At 44.5% G+C, this 19386-nt stretch overlaps 2 protein-coding genes across 2 annotated transcripts in view; one reads left to right on the top strand and one right to left on the bottom strand.

The window, feature by feature from the left end:
* Positions 1-10777, top strand: part of LOC129829666 (rho guanine nucleotide exchange factor 25-like) — a 103136-nt gene extending 92359 nt beyond the window's left edge. The window contains exons 13-16 of the mRNA XM_055891516.1: positions 772-946; positions 2101-2345; positions 4413-4562; positions 8152-10777. Coding sequence (XP_055747491.1) covers positions 772-946; positions 2101-2345; positions 4413-4562; positions 8152-8280 — 699 coding nt within the window. The 3' untranslated portion in view covers positions 8281-10777. The remainder of the gene's footprint in view (positions 1-771; positions 947-2100; positions 2346-4412; positions 4563-8151) is intronic.
* Positions 10778-15919: 5142 nt separating this feature from the next.
* On the bottom strand, positions 15920-18980 carry LOC129829665 (transcription factor Sp5-like). Its single transcript, XM_055891515.1, has 2 exons — positions 18528-18980; positions 15920-17951 (listed from the first exon to the last, which is right to left on the bottom strand). The coding sequence occupies exons 1-2, from the start codon at positions 18579-18581 to the stop codon at positions 16776-16778; spliced, it is 1230 nt and encodes a 409-aa protein (XP_055747490.1). The 5' UTR covers positions 18582-18980; the 3' UTR covers positions 15920-16775.
* Positions 18981-19386: the final 406 nt, after the last annotated feature.

Here is a 19386-nt window from a genome sequence, read left to right as displayed (position 1 = left end):
CTTCACAAATAATTTCATATTCAAAAATTTGAATTAAACAACAATTCCATGTGAATCCGATACCTCTGATGTTTAGACTTTCCACAGTAGAGTTTATGTCATTCTATCATTGATGAGAATGTGTCAGAGGGCAACCGAACTGACATAATATACCTTAAGTACCACCGCATATGTTCAGTTGGTCGGATTACCAGAATATAGTTCATTTCCCCCCGACTTCTGATGTTCCCAGAATCTCTATGTTAACCAAGGGGTTTTCTTATGTCACATCAGTAGGGAAGAGGAACGGGTGAGGGGGGAAAGAGGTATTTATGACTGTCATAAACCTACCCCCAGGCCAACGTCATGACAGTACCAATTACATAACCACCAGCAGTCCGAGACACATGGACAGGGTTGTGAGTGTTCTTGGAAGTCTCTGAAGCATCTGTGTCTGGTCTTTGTTCAGTGTTGGTGAGGTATTTAATGACTTGCTCTCCTCCACCAGATGGAGGTCAGATGTGGTCTGTTACAGGTGGATGGAACATTACAGGAATGTTCAGATAGATATGCATCACGTAGAACAAATATGATTGGAATAGGTAATCGTGTCAACTCAATTAATCCCATCAGTAACGTTCACAGGTTTTCCAGAAATTCTGGTTGGAGGATTCACGGATTCCTTCCTTATTCCAGAAAATCTTCCAACCAGGATTTCTGGAAAAGCTGGGAGTTGTGGTTAAGTAACCAGAATTGTGCCACTCTACTGCCTACACCTGCTGTGTGTTCCAGGTGAGCTGTCTGGGGGTGGAGGTTCCAGTGGAGGCGGACTCCCTGGTGCTGACGTCACGGGGAACTGACGGGAGTGTGGTACGCTATGTGCTGCAGACCACCTCCCCAGAGGTCTGCAGGGTCTGGGTCGATGATGTGGGACAGCTCCTGGAGACCCAGAAGAACTTCCTCAATGGTAGGATGGAAAAACACAACAGCTTTACTTTCAGGATTCATATCTAGACTCCATGCTGCCAAAGTGCTCAATGGTAGGGCTGCAGACCCAGACAGACAAAACCAAACAGTAAACAACCACTTACAAGTTACTCATGTCTGGCCCTTTGGCTTAAGCTCAACTTCCTCAAATGGTCCGATTGGAGACAAACTGATGGCAAAACAAACCTTTACCAGTCACACATCTGATGTTTAGACCTTTCAGCTTTCTTGCCACTTATGCAATGTGAGCACTGAGCAGTGGGACCAAGTCATTGTTTTACAAGTCACAAGTAAGTCAAGTCTTAGCCCTCATGTCACGACTTCTACCGAAGTCGATGCCTCTCCTTGTTCGGGCGGTGCTCGGCGATCGACGTCACCGTTCTTCTAGCCATCATTGATCTATGTTTCATTTTCCATTGGTTTTGTCTGGTCTTCTTACACACCTGGTTCCAATCCCATTCATTATATGTTGTGTATTTTACCCTCTGTTTCCTCTCATGTCCTTGTCAGAGATTGTTTTATGGATTGGTGTGCAACGGGTTCTTGTACCCACATTTATTTTATTATGGACTTTGGTTTTGGAGTTGACTGCAACATAGTCTTTATATCCGAAAATAATAATTTAGGGTATCATCTTTCCAAGGGCTCCGTCTGAATTCACCCACCGGCGTTCCTCTGCACTGCCACGCGCAACTTTTTCTCAGCTGGCACGATTTGATTGGCTGCTGTCCAATTCAAACGGTAATCCGTTAAATGAAGGGTTGATTTTGAAGGCACACTTTTTTTAATAGCGTCATTTTTAATATTTGGCCTTGGGGAGGGTATCAAGTCAGTTCGAGTCAAAAGGCTCAAGTCCAAGTTAAGTCACGAGTCATTGGTGTTAAAGTCAAAGTCGAGTTGCAAGTCACCATATTTGTGACACGAGTCTGACTAGAGCCCAAATCATGTGACTTGAGTCCACACCTCTGCTGAGCAGTAATGTTAGCCAAAAGCAGTTCAGTATCAAGTCGACTTACACAAGCCATGAAACTACAATTACCAATACTAATAATTTGACCATAAAAAAACACTAAAAATAAAAAAGGTGCCTAGTTTAAGTCCTCTCTCTCCGTCTTCTACCATTCATTCATCCAGCCCTCCAGTCTCCCATTGAGTACCAGCGGAGGGAGAGTAACAGCAAGTCCAACAGCCTGGGCCGGAGCATGAGAGCCCCCCTGTCTGCGACCAGCGGCCCCCTGCGCCCCCACTCTTCAGCCTCCATCGACCGCCAGCGCCTGCCCTGCCTCCTGTCGTACAACACCTCCCTCCCCATCCTCTACCTGCCCAGCCAGGGGGGAACCTGCCCCCAGGGACCTGGCGAAACAAGCACACCCCAGGAGGTAAGGTCACACATTTAAACTGTACACACAGACACACACCCTGGGAGTTAGGGTCACACGCATTGCCAGCGGTAAGGGGTCCAGTCACACACACACACACACAGACACACACACACACACACACAGACACAGACACAGACACAGACACAGACACAGACACACAGACACACAGACACACAGACACACAGACACACAGACACAACAGTGACCTACAGCTGTCAGACACATTGCTTCTGTTTGACCAAAAATAAGGAGACGCTGCCGTCCCCGCTTAGCTCGCTGTACTGGAATGGGCTCTGGCCACATCCACACTACAGACTACATTACATAGACCACAACATCCACACTATAGACTACATTACATAGACCACAACATCCACACTATAGACTACATTACATAGACCACAACATCCACACTATAGACTACATTACGTAGACCACAACATCCACACTATAGACTACATTACGTAGACCACAACATCCACACTATAGACTACATTACGTAGACCACAACATCCACACTACAGACTACATTACATAGACCACAACATCCACACTATAGACTACATTACGTAGACCACAACATCCACACTATAGACTACATTACATAGACCACAACATCCACACTATAGACTACATGACATAGACCACAACATCCACACTATAGACTACATTACGTAGACCACAACATCCACACTATAGACTACATTACATAGACCACAACATCCACACTATAGACGACATTACATAGACCACAACATCCACACTATAGACTACATGACATAGACCACAACATCCACACTATAGACGACATTACATAGACCACAACATCCACGCTATAGACTACATTACATAGACCACAACATCCACACTATAAACTACATTACATAGACCACAACATCCACACTATAGACTACATTACGTAGACCACAACATCCACAGTATAGACTACATTACGTAGACCACAACATCCACACTATAGACTACATTACATAGACCACAACATCCACACTATAGACGACATTACATAGACCACAACATCCACACTATAGACTACATGACATAGACCACAACATCCACACTATAGACGACATTACATAGACCACAACATCCACACTATAGACTACATTACGTAGACCACAACATCCACACTATAGACTACATGACATAGACCACAACATCCACAGTATAGACTACATTACGTAGACCACAACATCCACACTATAGACTACATTACATAGACCACAACATCCACACTATAGACTACATTACGTAGACCACAACATCCACACCATAGACTACATGACATAGACCACAACATCCACAGTATAGACTACATGACATAGACCACAACATCCACAGTATAGACTACATTACGTAGACCACAACATCCACACTATAGACTACATTACATAGACCACAACATCCACACTATAGACTACATTACGTAGACCACAACATCCACACTATAGACTACATTACGTAGACCACAACATCCACGCTATAGACTACATTACATAGACCACAACATCCACACTATAGACTACATTACGTAGACCACAACATCCACACTATAGACTACATTACGTAGACCACAACATCCACACTATAGACTACATTACGTAGACCACAACATCCACACTATAGACTACATTACGTAGACCACAACATCCACGCTATAGACTACATTACGTAGACCACAACATCCACACTATAGACTACATTACATAGACCACAACATCCACACTATAGACTACATTACGTAGACCACAACATCCACACTATAGACTACATTACATAGACCACAACATCCACACTATAGACTACATTACGTAGACCACAACATCCACACTATAGACTACATCACATAAACCACAACATCCACCCTACATGTCTAGATCGGGAATCCTTTAATTAATATCCTCATCTGAAAATCTGAAATAATCTGAGATCTCATGACAAACTTTTTTCATGTAACAATAAAGATGAACAATAATTCTTTTGCTCTCAGCTCTCAGTATCTGATGTTTAGTTGTGTTGTGTGTGGTCTTGTGTGTGTGTTTGCAGTCTCCTCTGGTCAGTAGGAACTCCCAGACAACAGCCTCTCAGTCTCACATCCAGCTAGCCTTCACCGACCAGTCTGGCCTGTCTCACTACTCCAGGACACAAACCCCCCTGCAGTGCCAAGCTGTGTCCAACGGGCTGTATAGCACACAGGTCTACGCACGTACACGTACACACACAAACACATGCAAGCCCACAGATGCACGCGCACACACACACATTGGTGCACATGCACGGACTAGGGTTTGTATAACCCGGTCACCGGGATTTACCTGGACAAAATCACTCCCTTTAATCAGGATAAATAACTGCGAGAAACCAGTAAATTATAAAACAATATTTGTATGAACAGCATGGCGTGAAACGGAACTAGCAAATTACAGTGGCTTGCGCAAGTATTCACCCCCTTGGCATTTTTCCTGGAATTCAAATTCGAATTCAAATAGATTTTTTGGGTGGGGGGGTTGCATCACTAGATTTACCCAACATGCATACCACTTTGAAAATGCAAAATATTTTTCTTTGTGAAACAAACAAGAAATAAGACAAAAAACAGAAAGCATAACTATTCACCCCCCAAAAAATAAGTCAATACTTTGGAGAGCCACCTTTTGCAGCAGTTACAGCTGCAAGTCTCTTGGAGTATGTCTCCATAAGCATGGCACATCTAGCCACTGGGATCTTTGCCCATTCTTCAAGGCAAAACTGCTTCAGCTCCTTCAAGTTGGATAGGTTCCACTGGTGTACAGCAATATTTAAGTCATACCACAGCTTCTCAATTGGATTGAGGTCTGGGCGTTGACCAGGCCATTCCAAGACATTTAAATGTTTCCCCTTAAACCACTCGAGTGTTGCTTTAGCAGTATACTTAGGGGCATTGTCCTGCTGGAAGGTGAACCTCCGTCCCAGTCTCAAATCTCTGGAAGACTGAAACAGGTTTCCCTCAAGAATTTCCCTGTATTTAGCGCCATCCATCATTCCTTCAATTCTGACCAGTTTCTCAGTCCCTGCCGATGAAAAACATCCCCACAGCATGATGCTGCCACCACCATGCTTCACTGTGGGGAGGGTGTTCTCAGGGTGATGAGAGGTGTTGGGTTTACGCCAAACATAGCGTTTTCCTTGATGGCCAAAAAGCTCAATTTTAGTCTCATCTGACCAGAGTACCTTCTTCCATATGTTTGGGGAGTCTCCAACAATCCTTTTGGCAAACCAAACGTATTTGCTTATTTTTTCCTTTAAGCAATAGCTTTTTTGTGGCCACTCTTCCGTAATGCTCAGCTTTGTGGATTGTACGGCTTAAAGTGGCTCTATGGACAAATCTCCGCTGTGGAGCTTTGCAGCTCCTTCAGGGTTATCTTTGGTTTCTTTGTTGCCTCTCTGATTAATACCCTCCTTGCCTGGTCTGTGAGTTTTGGTGGGCGGCCCTCTCTTGGCAGGTTTGTTGTGGTGCCATATACGTTACATTTTTTATAATCGATTTAATAGTGCTCTGTGGGATGCTCAAAGTTTCAGATATTTTTTAGAACCCAACCCTGATCTGTACTTCTCCACAACTTTGTCCCTGACTTGTTTGGAGAGCTCCTTGGTCTTCATGGTGCCACTTGCTTGGTGGTGCCCCTTGCTTAGTGGTGTTGCAGACTCTGGGGCCTTTCAGAACAGATGTGTATATATACTGAGATCAGGTGACAGATCATGCGACACTTAAATGATGTCCACCTGTGTGCAATCTAACTAATTATGTGACTTCTGAAGGTAATTGGTTGCACTAGATCTTATTTAGGGGCTTCATAGCAAAGGGTGTGAATACATATGCCAGGTTACCTGGGAGAAAAGTGATTTATTCTCGGTATGGAACTTCTGTCAAATGCCGGGAAGCTATTCAACCCTAGCAGGGACGCATGAAAACACACACGCAGCACGCACCACACACACAGCACGCACCACACACACAGCACGCACCACACACACAGCACGCACCACACACACAGCACGCACCACACACACAGCACGCACCACACACACAGCACGCACCACACACACAGCACGCACCACACACACAGCACGCACCACACACACAGCACGCACCACACACACAGCACGCACCACACACACAGCACGCACCACACACACAGCACGCACCACACACACAGCACGCACCACACACACAGCACGCACCACACACACAGCACGCACCACACACACAGCACGCACCACACACACAGCGCGCACCACACACAGTGCGCACCACACGCAGCACGCACCAGATACACAGCACGCACCACACACACACAGCACACACACAGCGCGCACCATACGCAGCACGCACACACACATAGCACGCACCACATACATAGCACGCACCACACACACACAGCACACACGCAGCACACACCAGATACACAGCACGCACCACACACACACAGCACACACACAGCACGCACCACACACACACAGCACGCACCACACACATAGCACGCACCACACACACAGCACGCACCACACACACAGCACGCACCACACACACACATCACACACACAGCACGCACCACACACACAGCACGCACCACATACACAGCACGCACCACACACATAGCACGCACCACACAGCGCGCACCATACACAGCACGCACACACGCACACAGGCCGGTTACTTTTCCTAGAACCTATTCCCCTGCTTTGTTATGGAAAGCATGCATGCTGAAATGTAATTATATAATTTACACATCACTACATTTCAATCTGCTTTCTAGTTTTATTGTATGTCTTATAGGCATGATCTATCACCCATGTCAAGAACATTTAGATAAATAATTAATAATGGTTCATACAATTATAATTATTATACGCTCATTTACGTTCATAAAAATTTGAAAGGCTTCGGTAAACGCGAATGATTTGTACAGGAATAGAGGAGGAATTTAAGTAAAAGGAATGTGCATCAAAATGAGAGGTAGGCTACTACTCCCCCTGTTGGCCAGAAACAGAAAACAGAATTATTCTTCAGAATGAAAGAGCATTGGGAATATTGTAGAGGTGTTTTGTCTGAAACAATATGAAGAACCACAGATTGGAGGTGTGTTGCTGTACACTAATTGCTCTATTTAGCCACAACTCATCATCATCATCATCATCATCCTCCTTCTCTCCTTTGACTGGGGAACAATAGCTAGCTAGGTATCCTGTTGTTGACCTCTGTTGAGTGTCTCAGACCACAACACTCTGTCTTCACTAATACAGACCATCTCTGAGTGGTGCCGACAGACTAACATTGGTTCTGACTAGCTGTTCTATGTACTATGTACTGTTCTATGTACTCTGGGCTGCATGGGGCCTATGGGTACATAACAAACAGGAAAGAGGCTGACCCAGAGAAGCAAGTCCGAAAGTCAGAGATGCCTATCAATGGCCTAATTGTTCTCTCTCATGGTGGAATTTCCGCATTGTGTTGTTGTGACTGATATTGTTAACAGAAAAAACAAACCACAAATGGCTGTTGCTGATATGATGACTCATTTGCTAAGCATCTTAGTTCTTTAACATTTCCCCTGAACAGATTTTCTGACATCTAGATTTCTACCCAGAGTTATTCACAATGGCTATAGTAAGGCATATGCATCTGTTCAAGAGAAAAACAACAACATTAACCTAGTACTAGTTATTTAGGTTACATTTCATTCAATCTATCAACATTTCAAGTAAAAACGTATTTTAAACTGAGTGTCCTCCTCTCCCCCAGCAGAGAGCAGGAGAGGGCTGCCGTAGCAGAGTGCTGCCTGGTGAGGCTGGACCTCCTCCTGTATCCATCCCTGGTCCCTCGGCTGGCCGGCGCTCCAGCAACCTGGCCCAGCTCAATGAAGATGACCTATGAACCGTGACGGATGGGAGGAAAACTGGAAGGTCATGGACCTCCACAGCTAGCGCAGAGAGAAGCAGGATGACCTCATCTAGGCCTAACGTCTGTTGATGCTATTTTAACTTTAGGGACCTTTTAAAGATGGATGGATGAATCTCTTTATGGAGCAAGGACTGGATGGAGGCTGCTTTTTCAGACTGTTACAGGAGGGTTCACTGACATCATGAGAAAAATATCCCAGTATTCTAATGGAATATACAGTATGGGCAGAAATTATAAACAGTCATTAGATCATTTTTTTTGCGATGTGATGCAAGGTTGAAGACATGTGTAGCACCCAGCCAGATGATGCGATGGCTGACTGTATGGAGAAAACTCTATGGACATCAGGTATTATGGTGACTGATGACTTTGCTTGTTTTATTGTTAGGAGAATCTCTATACAGTATCTATTGTACTGTCTATCTACAGGCCGGGGGATTTATTCACAGGAAAATAAAATGCCATGGGGGGGGTTATTGGAGAACTGTGTACATACTCCATGTCTGTAAAATGCGTGTGTGTGTGTGTACAGGATAGGCGGTTGCTCTTCTTGTGCCAACATGCAGATAAAAGGACTCCACCCTGAAGAGAACATGACTGTCGATCAGAACAGGACTGTCGATCAGAACAGGACTGTCGATCAGAACAGGACTGTCGATCAGAACAGGACTGTCGATCAGAACGGCTCTTTCTCTCAGCTCTCTCACACTGCTGGATTCTTCTATCCCTCCGATTAAAAGACAACTATTTGTATTTTCAGGCCATTGTCGAAACATGTCATCATTCGTCCACTAAACGGGGCCTACAGTACACTATGTTGCTGTAGTAGACAATGAGGAGAGAGGGGATGCCAGCTAGATTAATACATTTGATTTGTACATATGTAGAAGTTTGGATTCATCTGTTATAGAAAATAGCTTTTCTGCTCCTGCCGCAGTGTTTCAAAAAGACGAGAATGAGAGAACTCCCATGTTCTCTTTCTCTGTTTGACCAAATCTGGCTCTTGTTTGATCTGAATATTCAATAATATAAAGGGGTGAGGGAGCCCCCTCTTGTTTGATCTGAATATTCAATAATATAAAGGGGTGAGGGAGCCCCCTGGAGGCACTCTGCAGGCGTGGCATCACTCAGACTCAGTCTTTCCTCAGATTCAGATACAGATGGATTCGTTGGTAAGTTCTCAATTACATACTCCTCACATCCTCTCTCCTCGTCTCCTTCTCAAAACCCATTGGAGGAAATGGTCAGAGGGAAGGTACCTCTGGCTTTCTCATTCAATTAGTTTTGAGAAGGAGAAGAAGAGAGAGGACGCAAGGAGTATGTAATTGAGGTCTTCCCCTTGTGTCCTTTGCTCCCATCCTTTCGCTAAACGTCAGAGAGAAAGGAGAGGATTATAAGAGATGGGGAGAGGATGGGAGGAGAGGAAGGAATCGAGCCAGGACTATGAAGATGTGGCCAGAGAAATGACTATGCCAATGCTTGGGGATAGAGACCAACTGATTTTTCAAATTTATATTTTCTTGACGTCCTCTAGGTACGTCCTAGGAAACATTAATGGGTTGTGTTAAAATATGAAATAAGATGTCACACAGTCGTCTGTCAGTTAAGTCCAATGTTAATGTGCCACAGCTTTCTGCTGTATTTATTCATCTCGGCTGGCTTTTGCTACTGCACACTACTACACACCATACTGTTGGCTCGGGCTTACATTTCTGCTTCTAGATAAAGGAAGACAGTGTAGAGAGCCTGCTAACTACTTGGGTTATTGTGTCAGTCGACATTATGGATAAAAAGTTCTGCATCCTCTGTCCACATCAAAATGAGATGTGTGGCAAAACGGACGTTTTTGAGACGTCAAATAATTCAGTTCGTATTGCCACTACAATATTATTACCAACTGTTGTGTTTAACACATCAAATAAAAGTAGTTGTGATGTTGTGTATTTCGACGCCCAACCTTTCCTCTTATTAATCAAAGCAAATGACTGTAAACAGAGACGATAAGAGGAGAGTCTGACATCTAGCATGTCCGCTATAGGTGAATTCCTCTCTATGGCCAGTACAGGTCAATATAAGGCTTCCGGATCCAGATAGCAGTCTAATAAGACCTCTGCACCAAAGACCAATGGCTTCGAGTTCCAATGGCACCTCTAGCTATATCTATTTCAAATATCAGCACCGAGGAGAGCCCTACCATGACTGTTTCAAGTCACAACACACAACACAGAACACAAACCCAGAGTACTAAATGACCACGGGGTGCCGTTTGTAAAGTTAAACAGTGAAGAGTGTCATATTTCAGTGGCAATTATTGATCTAGCATTTCGTGCATGTGACTTAAATATGAAGGAATACCACTCCTGAAATGAATATAGACTAAAGAGCGGAAATATGGGTTTTTAAGATGACATATTTGACGGAATAGAATCTGTTGTATTATATTAAATAAAGTGAACTTTTAAATTAAGAATGGCCTATTTTTTATGTAATTTCTGAAGGTATATCCATCTAACATTGAGATAATCTGAGTATATATGGAAATATATCAGGAGTATTAATACATGGGGATTACAACCGAATCCGTTGAAAATATTGAAGAGGAGTGGGAGAACATTCCACATTCAACAACCTGATCAACTCTATGAGAAGGAGATGTGCCGCGCTGCATCAGGCGACTGGTGGTCACACCAGATACTGACTGCTTTTCTGGTCCACGTCTCAACTTTTTTTTTAAAGGTATCTGTGACCAACAGATGCATATCTGTATTCCCAGGCATGTGAAATCCATAGATTAGGGCCTAATGAATTTATTTAAATTGTTTGATTTTAACTTGACTTTAACTCAGTAAAATCTTAGAAATTGTTGCATGTTGTGTATACATTTTTGTTCAGTGTATATCTGAATTTAATAATTAATGTCAGTCTCAGTTTGTCTCTTTATTCTAATCTAAAAGGAACGATGACTTGAGCCCTGCTCATACAGAAACAACAAGGAGGAATTTCACACGTTGTTAATTCTAGTGCCACATACCCGGCCTAAACGAATAAAAAGTTGACTTTCTACAGCCTCTGAAGACAGAGAACCCCTGGATACGGGCCACCAGATATCTGGTATTCAGAATAAAGGAAGGGTCATCCTGGGCTGTAAAGTAAAGCAGGGCTTGTCCTGATCGTAACAAGCCTGTGACATATGGGGTCTGGGAGGGAGAGAGGGAGGAGGTAAAGGGGGTGAGGCTGGGGAAGAGGGTGGGGTACTAAAGGGTATTAGGCCAAAATCAGAGCAAGTTCCCATCACCTAGGGGGTTAGTTGGTCAGTTAGTTCCCCTCAGAATAAAGGTTAGTCAGTGGGATAGTAAACAGGGGTTGATATTCATCATAAGGCATCTGTGATATAGGGACTGGGGGGCTCAAATCAAAAGGGGCTCAAATCAAAGAGAGTTCCTGTCAGCTCAAAAAGGGGATAGTTTGTTGGTTAAATCAAATCTCATTTTATCATATGCACCGAATACAACTGTTGTAGACTTTACAGTGAAATGCTTGAATACGAACCTTTCCCTAGATGCAGAGTTAAAAAAGAATAACAAATAAAATAGCAACTAACACAAGAGGAATAAAATCAAAAACACAAGAATTGTCACGGCCGTTAAAAGAAGAGGACCAAGGTGCAGCGTGGTGAGTGTACATACTTTTATTTTAATGATAAAACAACAATAAACATACAGAAACGACCGTAAAGCTTAACTCTGCAATAATGGCGCTAACAAGATAACTTCCCACAAAGACAGGTGGAAAAAAGGGCTACCTAAGTATGGTTCTCAATCAGAGACAACGATAGACAGCTGCCTCTGATTGAGAACCACACCATGGCCAAACACAAAGAAATAGAAAACATAGAAATAAAGAAACTAGAATGCCCATCCTAGTCACACACTGGCCTAACCAAAATAGAGAATAAAAGCCTCTCTATGGCCAGGGCGTGACAAGAATGGAGCTATATGCAGGGAGTACCAGTACCAGATCAATGTGGAGCTAAATACAGGGAGTACCAGTACCAGATCAATGTGGAGCTATATACAGTGAGTACCAGTACCAGATCAATGTGGAGCTATATACAGGGAGTACCAGTACCAGATCAATGTGGAGCTATATACAGGGAGTACCAGTACCAGATCAATGTGGAGCTATATACAGGGAGTACCAGTACCAGATCAATGTGGAGCTATATACAGGGAGTACCAGTACCAGATCAATGTGGAGCTATATACAGGGAGTACCAGTACCATATCAATGTGGACCTATATACAGTGAGTACCAGTACCAGATCAATGTGGAGCTATATACAGTGAGTACCAGTACCAGATAAATGTTGAGCTATATACAGGGAGTACCAGTACCAGATCAATGTGGAGCTATATACAGGAAGTACCAGTACCAGATCAATGTGGAGCTATATACAGGGAGTACCAGTACCAGATCAATGTGGAGCTATATACAGGGAGTACCAGTACCAGATCAATGTGAGGCCATATACAGGGAGTACCAGATCAATGTGGAGCATTATACAGGGAGTACCAGTACCATATCAATGTGGACCTATATACAGGGAGTACCAGTACCAGATCAATGTGGAGCTATATACAGGGAGTACCAGTACCAGATCAATGTGGAGCTATATACAGGGAGTACCAGTACCAGATCAATGTGGAGCTATATACAGGGATTACCAGATCAATGTGGAGCTATATACAGGGAGTACCAGTACCAGATCAATGTGGAGCTATATACAGGGATTACCAGATCAATGTGGAGCTATATACAGGGAGTACCAGTATCAGATCAATGTGCAGAGGTACAAGGTACTTGACATAGATATGGACATGAAGGCAGGGTAAGGGTAGGCAACAACACTGCCATGCTGATCCTCAACACTGAGGTCCCTCAGGGGTGCGTGCTTAGTCTCCTCCTGTACTCCCTGTTCACCCACGACTGCGTGGCCTAGCACGACTCCAACGCCATCATTACATTTGCCGATGACACAACAGTATTAGGCCTGATCACCGATAACGATGAGACAGCCTATAGGGAGGAGGTCAGAGACCTAGCAGTGTGGTGCCAGGACCACAACCTCTCCCTCAAAGTGAGCAAGACAAAGGAGATGATCATGGACTATAGGAAAAGGAGTGCCAAACAGGCCCCCATTAACATTGACGGGGCTGAAGTTCCTTGTTGTCCACATCACCAAAGAACTATCATGGTCCAAACACACCAAAACAGTTGTGAAGAGGGCACGACAACACCTTTTCCCCCTCAGGAGACTGAAAAGATTTGGCATTGTTCCCCAGATCCTCAAAATGTTCTATTAGCTGCACCATCGAGAGCATCCTGACCGGTTGCATCACCGCCTGGTATGGCAACTGCTCGGCATCTGACCGTAAGGCGCTTCAGAGGGTAGTGCATATGGGGCCAAGCATCCTCACATCGAGGACCTACACAACCATTCAAAAGTTTGGGGTCACTTAGAAATGTCCTTGTTTTTGAAAGAAAAGCTATTTTTTTGTCCATTAAAATAATCAAATTGATCAGATATACAGTGTAGATATTGTTAATGTTGTAAATGACTATTGTAGCTGGAAAGGCTGATTTTTAATGGAATATCTACATAGGCGTTCAGAGGCCCATTATCAGCTACCATCACGCCTGTGTTCCAATGGCCTGTTGTGTTAGCTAATCCAAGTTTATCATTTTAAAAAGCTAATTGATCATTAGAGAATTATTTTGGAATTATGTTAGCACAGCTGAAAACTGTTGTTCTGATTAAAGAAGCAATAAACTGGCCTTCTTTAGACTAGTTGAGTGTCTGGAGCATCAGCATTTGTGGGTTCGATTACAGGCTCAAAATGGTCAGAAACAAAGACTTTCTTCTGAAACTCGTCAGTCTATTCTTGTTCTGAGAAATGAAGGCTATTCCATGCGAGAAATTGCCAAGAAACGGAAGATCTTGTACAACGCTGTGTACTACTCCCTTCACAGAACATCGCAAACTGGCTCTAACCAGAATAGAAAGAGGAGTGGGAGGCTCCGGCTCCCAAACTCTGCAAGAGGACAAGTACATTTGAGTTTCTAGTTTGAGAAACAGACACCTCACAAGTCCTCAACTGGCAGCTTCATTAAATAGTACCAGCAAAACACCAGTCTCAACGTCAACAGTGAAGAGGCGACTCTGGGATGCTGGCATTCTAGGCAGAGCTGCAAAGAAAAAGCCACATCTCAGGCTGGCCAATAAAAAGAAAAGACTAAGATGGGCAAAAGAACACAGACACTGGACAGAGGAACTCTGCCTAGAATGCCAGAATCCCAGAGTCGCCTTTTCACTGTTGACGTTGAGACTGGTGTTTTGCTGGTACTATTTAATGACTTGTGAGGCGTCTGTTTCTCAAACTAGACACTCTAATGTACTTGTCCTCTTTTTTATTATTTTTCTACTTTAGTATATTTAGTAAATATTTTCTTAACTATTTTTTGAACTGCATTGTTGGTTAAGGGCTTTTGAAGAAAGCATTTCACGGCGCATGTGACAAATACAATTTGATTGGATTTGAAACTGACTATGCATCTGTTAGCTAGCTTCCTTCTGAATGAAGGGTAGTTCTGGTAAAGTATTGATCGTAACACGGCTGTGATGTAGAATATAGGGGCTGGGGGCAATTGGGAGGAGGCTAATGGGAGAGAAAGACCCTTAAAATTGAGAGAGTAAGGCTGGGGGAGAGGGGGAGGCTGGGAGATAGAAAGAGGTGAGAGAGGGGGTGAGGCTTGGGGAGAGGGTGAGGCTGGGGGAGAGGAGGAGTCTGGGAGATAGAAAGAGGTGAGAGAGGGGGTGAGGCTTGGGAAGAGGGTGAGGCTGGGGGAGAGGAGGAGTCTGGGAGATAGAAAGAGGTCAGAGAGGGGGTGAGGCTTGGGGAGAGGGGGTGAGGCTTGGGGAGAGGAGGAGTCTGGGAGATAGAAAGAGGTCAGAGGGGGGTGAGGCTTGGAGAGAGGGGTTGAGGCTGGGAGCTAGAGAGGGGGAATGAAGAGGTTAATAACTTTCACAAGGGGGAAAAATCAAAGGGCTTTCCTGTCACCACTGGGGTGGTCTGAGCAACAGGGGGGTCTGAGCAACGGTGGGTCCCATTCAAGGGGAAGTCCTGTCAAGTGGAGGGCCAGTGCATCTGTTGACTCAATCTCCTCCATTCAGAGAAAGTAAACAGCCATTAAAGCCATATGATTGTGAACTTGATTGCAGAAGGCGAAACAACTACCGCTGAAAAGCCCCCCCCCCCCAAACTGCCCAAAAACAGCCCCCGTCCCCCCACCAAACTACTCCCTGAACAGCCCCCCCCACCCACTCACTAAACTGCCCTCAAACAGCCCCCATCCCCTCCACCAAACTGCCCCCAAACAGCCATCGCCCAACCTACCCCCCCCCCCCCCCCCCCCAAACTGCCCCCAAACATTCCTTCACACTTCAATGATACAATAGTGAAATTCACACAATAGTAGTATTAGGTTGAAGTAGGCATAGCAAGTATTTGAGTCTCACATTATCACTCTGACAAAATAGGAGAAAATAACATCAGAGAACATGGATTTGCTTTAGCAAGGAATTTACATTTATTAAAATGTACATGCGGTCTTAACTTGAATAAGGTTGTGCGTGAAATAAATATATACATTATTTACAAAGTCTTACAAATGTTTGTTTGTATCTACAGTATAGTAATGGCGATTCACATTATAATGAAATAACATGAATCAATTTCAACAAGAGATGAAAACTGAGCTAAACATGTTTTATATCCATTAATAAAACATTATAACACTGATCCCACCAATCAACCGTCAGATCAATGTTTACATTTGGCCAAACAGGACATTTCTAAAATCAACCAATGTGTGGTATACTTATTTCAGATACATGTTCCTCCTCAGGTATTTAACAGTTAATTAACAAAAACATCTCCAGATTCTAAAAGGTGAAACATGCAGAAAGTTGATTATTTGCATGTTACACACATTTGCTGAATTATTTACATTTTAATATTACAAATGAAATCTAAATCAAATGAATACCTTGGATTTTGATATATGATCACTGTTGGAACCATGTCATCATTAAGGGGAAAGAGTGCCTTTAATATTGCTATGGGAGATCATTTTGTGTGATAACTAGAAATGCCCATCACAGTGAATGCTCTGTATCCATATACAAATCCTAAACCTCGCCACTCACTTGGCTTCCCTTGTTATGAAATACCCTCTCAAAAACGTTTTGCAGACAGTCTGGAAAGGGTCATGACAACAGAATATGCTAGAGTGTATAGTCTGTCCTCGTGGTTCGCTCCACTCTCTCTCAGAGGGTCTGTGGCCGTGAGTTACAGTACAGTCACACATTGCAATCTCTTGGCTCTATAATGTGGCCCTCATAGTCTGCTTTACTCTCTCTTGATATTGGCCAATAGAGAGCCTGACGTGTTCCCACCGGACCGGCTCTTCCTACTCTGGTGGGTCTTGACGTGTTTGGAGAGGTGGTCGCTCCTCATGAACCTCTTCCCACACTGCTGGCATCCGAACCTCTTCTCTCCGGTGTGTGTTCTGAGGTGGCGCTGTAGCTCGTCGGAGCGGGTGAAGCTCTTCCCGCAGAACAGCCAGTTGCAGATGAACGGCCTCTCCCCGGCATGCCAGCGCAGGTGGGCCTTCAGGTGAGACGTCTTCTTGTACACCTTGCCGCACTCTGGGATATGACAGATGTGCAGTCTCTTCTTGCCAAACTCGAGTCCCCCGCCGTTGGCCTGGCAGTTGGGGCACTTGCAGCGACGGCAGCGGCGTGTGGAGGATAACAGGCCCTTGGAGGTGCCCTGGAGGAGGGCTGTGATTTGGGGCTGTTGACCCATGACCAGCTGCCGGCCCAGGGAGAAGGCGTGGGGGTGGTTGGAGGAGCTGCTGTAGCCAGTGGTCTGGGGGAGGCTCCACCACCCCTGCTGGCCCTCCTCCCCCACGTGGTGGTGTCCTCCGGATAGATGGTGCCTGGCGGAAGAGACAGAGTTCTGGAGGAAGCTGGGGAAGTTCTGTCCCACAGAGACTGCGTTGTGTTGAGGGTAGTAGGTCGGCCCGTTGGGGCCCTGGCTCTGGGACGAGAGGACCTTGACTGGAGAGAGCTCGAAGGAGTAGGCGGACGGAGGCTCGGCCGGCGGAGTCAGGGGCAGCTCGTGGTGGTGGTGGTGATGGTGGTGGTGATGGTGGAGCGCGTGGGGGTGGGGGTGAGGACCCAGGCCAGACTGCAGACTGTGTCCACATCCAACAGGGAACTTGACCTTGGGCACCGTTAACGTCATGGCCTGGTGGGCGGCCGCAGCTGCAGTGAGGCTGGAGGCACTGAGACTAGAACTAGGGGCCACCGCCACCTCGTTGCTCCACAGTTGGAACATCCCGGAGGCTGCGCCCACCCTCACGGACCCCTCATAGGGAAACTGGGAACCATCGGAGCCCACCGTGGAGCCCACAGTGCCGCCCACAACCGCCCCCCCCACCTGCCAGGCCTGGCTACAGGTGGTGGCCAAGAAGGACAGGGCGTTGGGGGCTCCCTCTGGGGACGAGCTGGGGGTCCGGTCCTGGTAGAAGATGGATAAAGAACATGATTCACTACCTCACACTAATGAGCCAAGCTCATTAAAACTTCAGAGTCAATCAATCAAATGCATTCAGAACTCACGTTTTACATCAGAAGTTGTATAAAGTGCTTTCACAATAAGTATGATTACATTTCAGTAATTCTATTAATTAATAGTGTAAATAATTATGTTATTTCTCACTTCATACTTTTTTTTGCTGTTGAATATCAGATAACAGACGTTTGCAAACTAATGTACACTACAATATTCGCAAATCGTTATCAATCACTAATCAATCACAATAATTAAATGATCATGATAGCATGTTATTTGTTCAAAATAAAACTTCCTAACATTCGTTCATTCTTTAAGATTTTACAATAATTTACGTTTTCTTAGTTATAAACGCATCAGACAGTGAATAGCCTACTGAAAATCCAGGGGAAATCAAGCTTTAGAACTCTGAAATTATTAATGAGTTGTTGCGCAAGTTCTTCTTGCCACACATTTATGAGGACTCCATTAACGGTATATGTAGAACTGCCTATACTCATCTGTATCAAATTACTAACAAACCTGTAAAAAGGTGTGCAGAAAGTTGTCAGTCCGTTGTATCGTCAAAGCTGCCATCCATTCACCTGCTCTGTCTCGCTCAACACGAGCTGCGCGGACCAGCAGCGATGGCGGTGTAGAGAAGCGCAAAAGCAAGCGTTCAGGTCAGTAGCGACCCTGAAAATAAAAACAGTCCTATTCCGAAACAAAGTAATCCAATGTCATTCAAGACAATTGTACTGCCCTCAGTCCGTCTGGTTACAACTCATGAAATGGTCTGAATGAATGAAAAACCCAAACTCATTCCACTTTATTTGAATCCTTTTCGGTCACAAGCAGTCGCATTCAACCACAGAGCAGAGCGTGTCTTTTGAAGTGCGAGTGAGGAATGAACTATTGCAATATGAATGCTGTGTATAATGTCAAAGGCAGCTGCATCACGTCTTTATGGAGCGAAAGGGTCCTCTCAACCGGGTCTCCAAGAGAACCAGTGAACGAAGAGAGAGAGAGAGGGATGTGTGGGACGTGAGGGGGGGGGGGGGGGGTACATTGATAGTAAATTAGGTGAGGGGGTGGGTTGCTCATAATTTCACTCAATTTCAACCAAATCCTGACCTCGCGAAACAACTCCTTCCTCAATTGTTCTGAATAACTTTGATGCGTGATAAAGGTCTTCTCTAATATTCTACTATTTGGAGGAGTGATGTGCTCTCGATTTTATCTGCATATAAACTGCGTAACTGCTTTAGTATATCTGCAACCGGTATTATTATGAATAATAATATGCCAAATCATAATAAAAATAGGCATGATAATTCATTAAATATAGGCTAAATTTATACAATAAAATATCAATGATAAACAGTTCATGAGCAGTTAAGGT

Source organism: Salvelinus fontinalis, chromosome 31 (genome assembly GCF_029448725.1).
Source record: "Salvelinus fontinalis isolate EN_2023a chromosome 31, ASM2944872v1, whole genome shotgun sequence".
In the NCBI taxonomy this organism is placed as follows: domain Eukaryota; kingdom Metazoa; phylum Chordata; class Actinopteri; order Salmoniformes; family Salmonidae; genus Salvelinus; species Salvelinus fontinalis.
Note: the sequence above shows the minus strand (reverse complement) of the source record. Positions and strands in the feature narration are given on the sequence as shown.

Bases quoted from the DNA above. Each gene is read 5' to 3' on its own strand.
- LOC129829665 (XM_055891515.1), bottom strand. From the start codon at position 18,581: ATGGCAGCTTTGACGATACAACGGACTGACAACTTTCTGCACACCTTT. The intron at 17,952-18,527 runs GTTTGTTAGTAA...ATCTTCTACCAG, and splicing joins TTCTGCACACCTTTTTACAG to GACCGGACCCCCAGCTCGTC.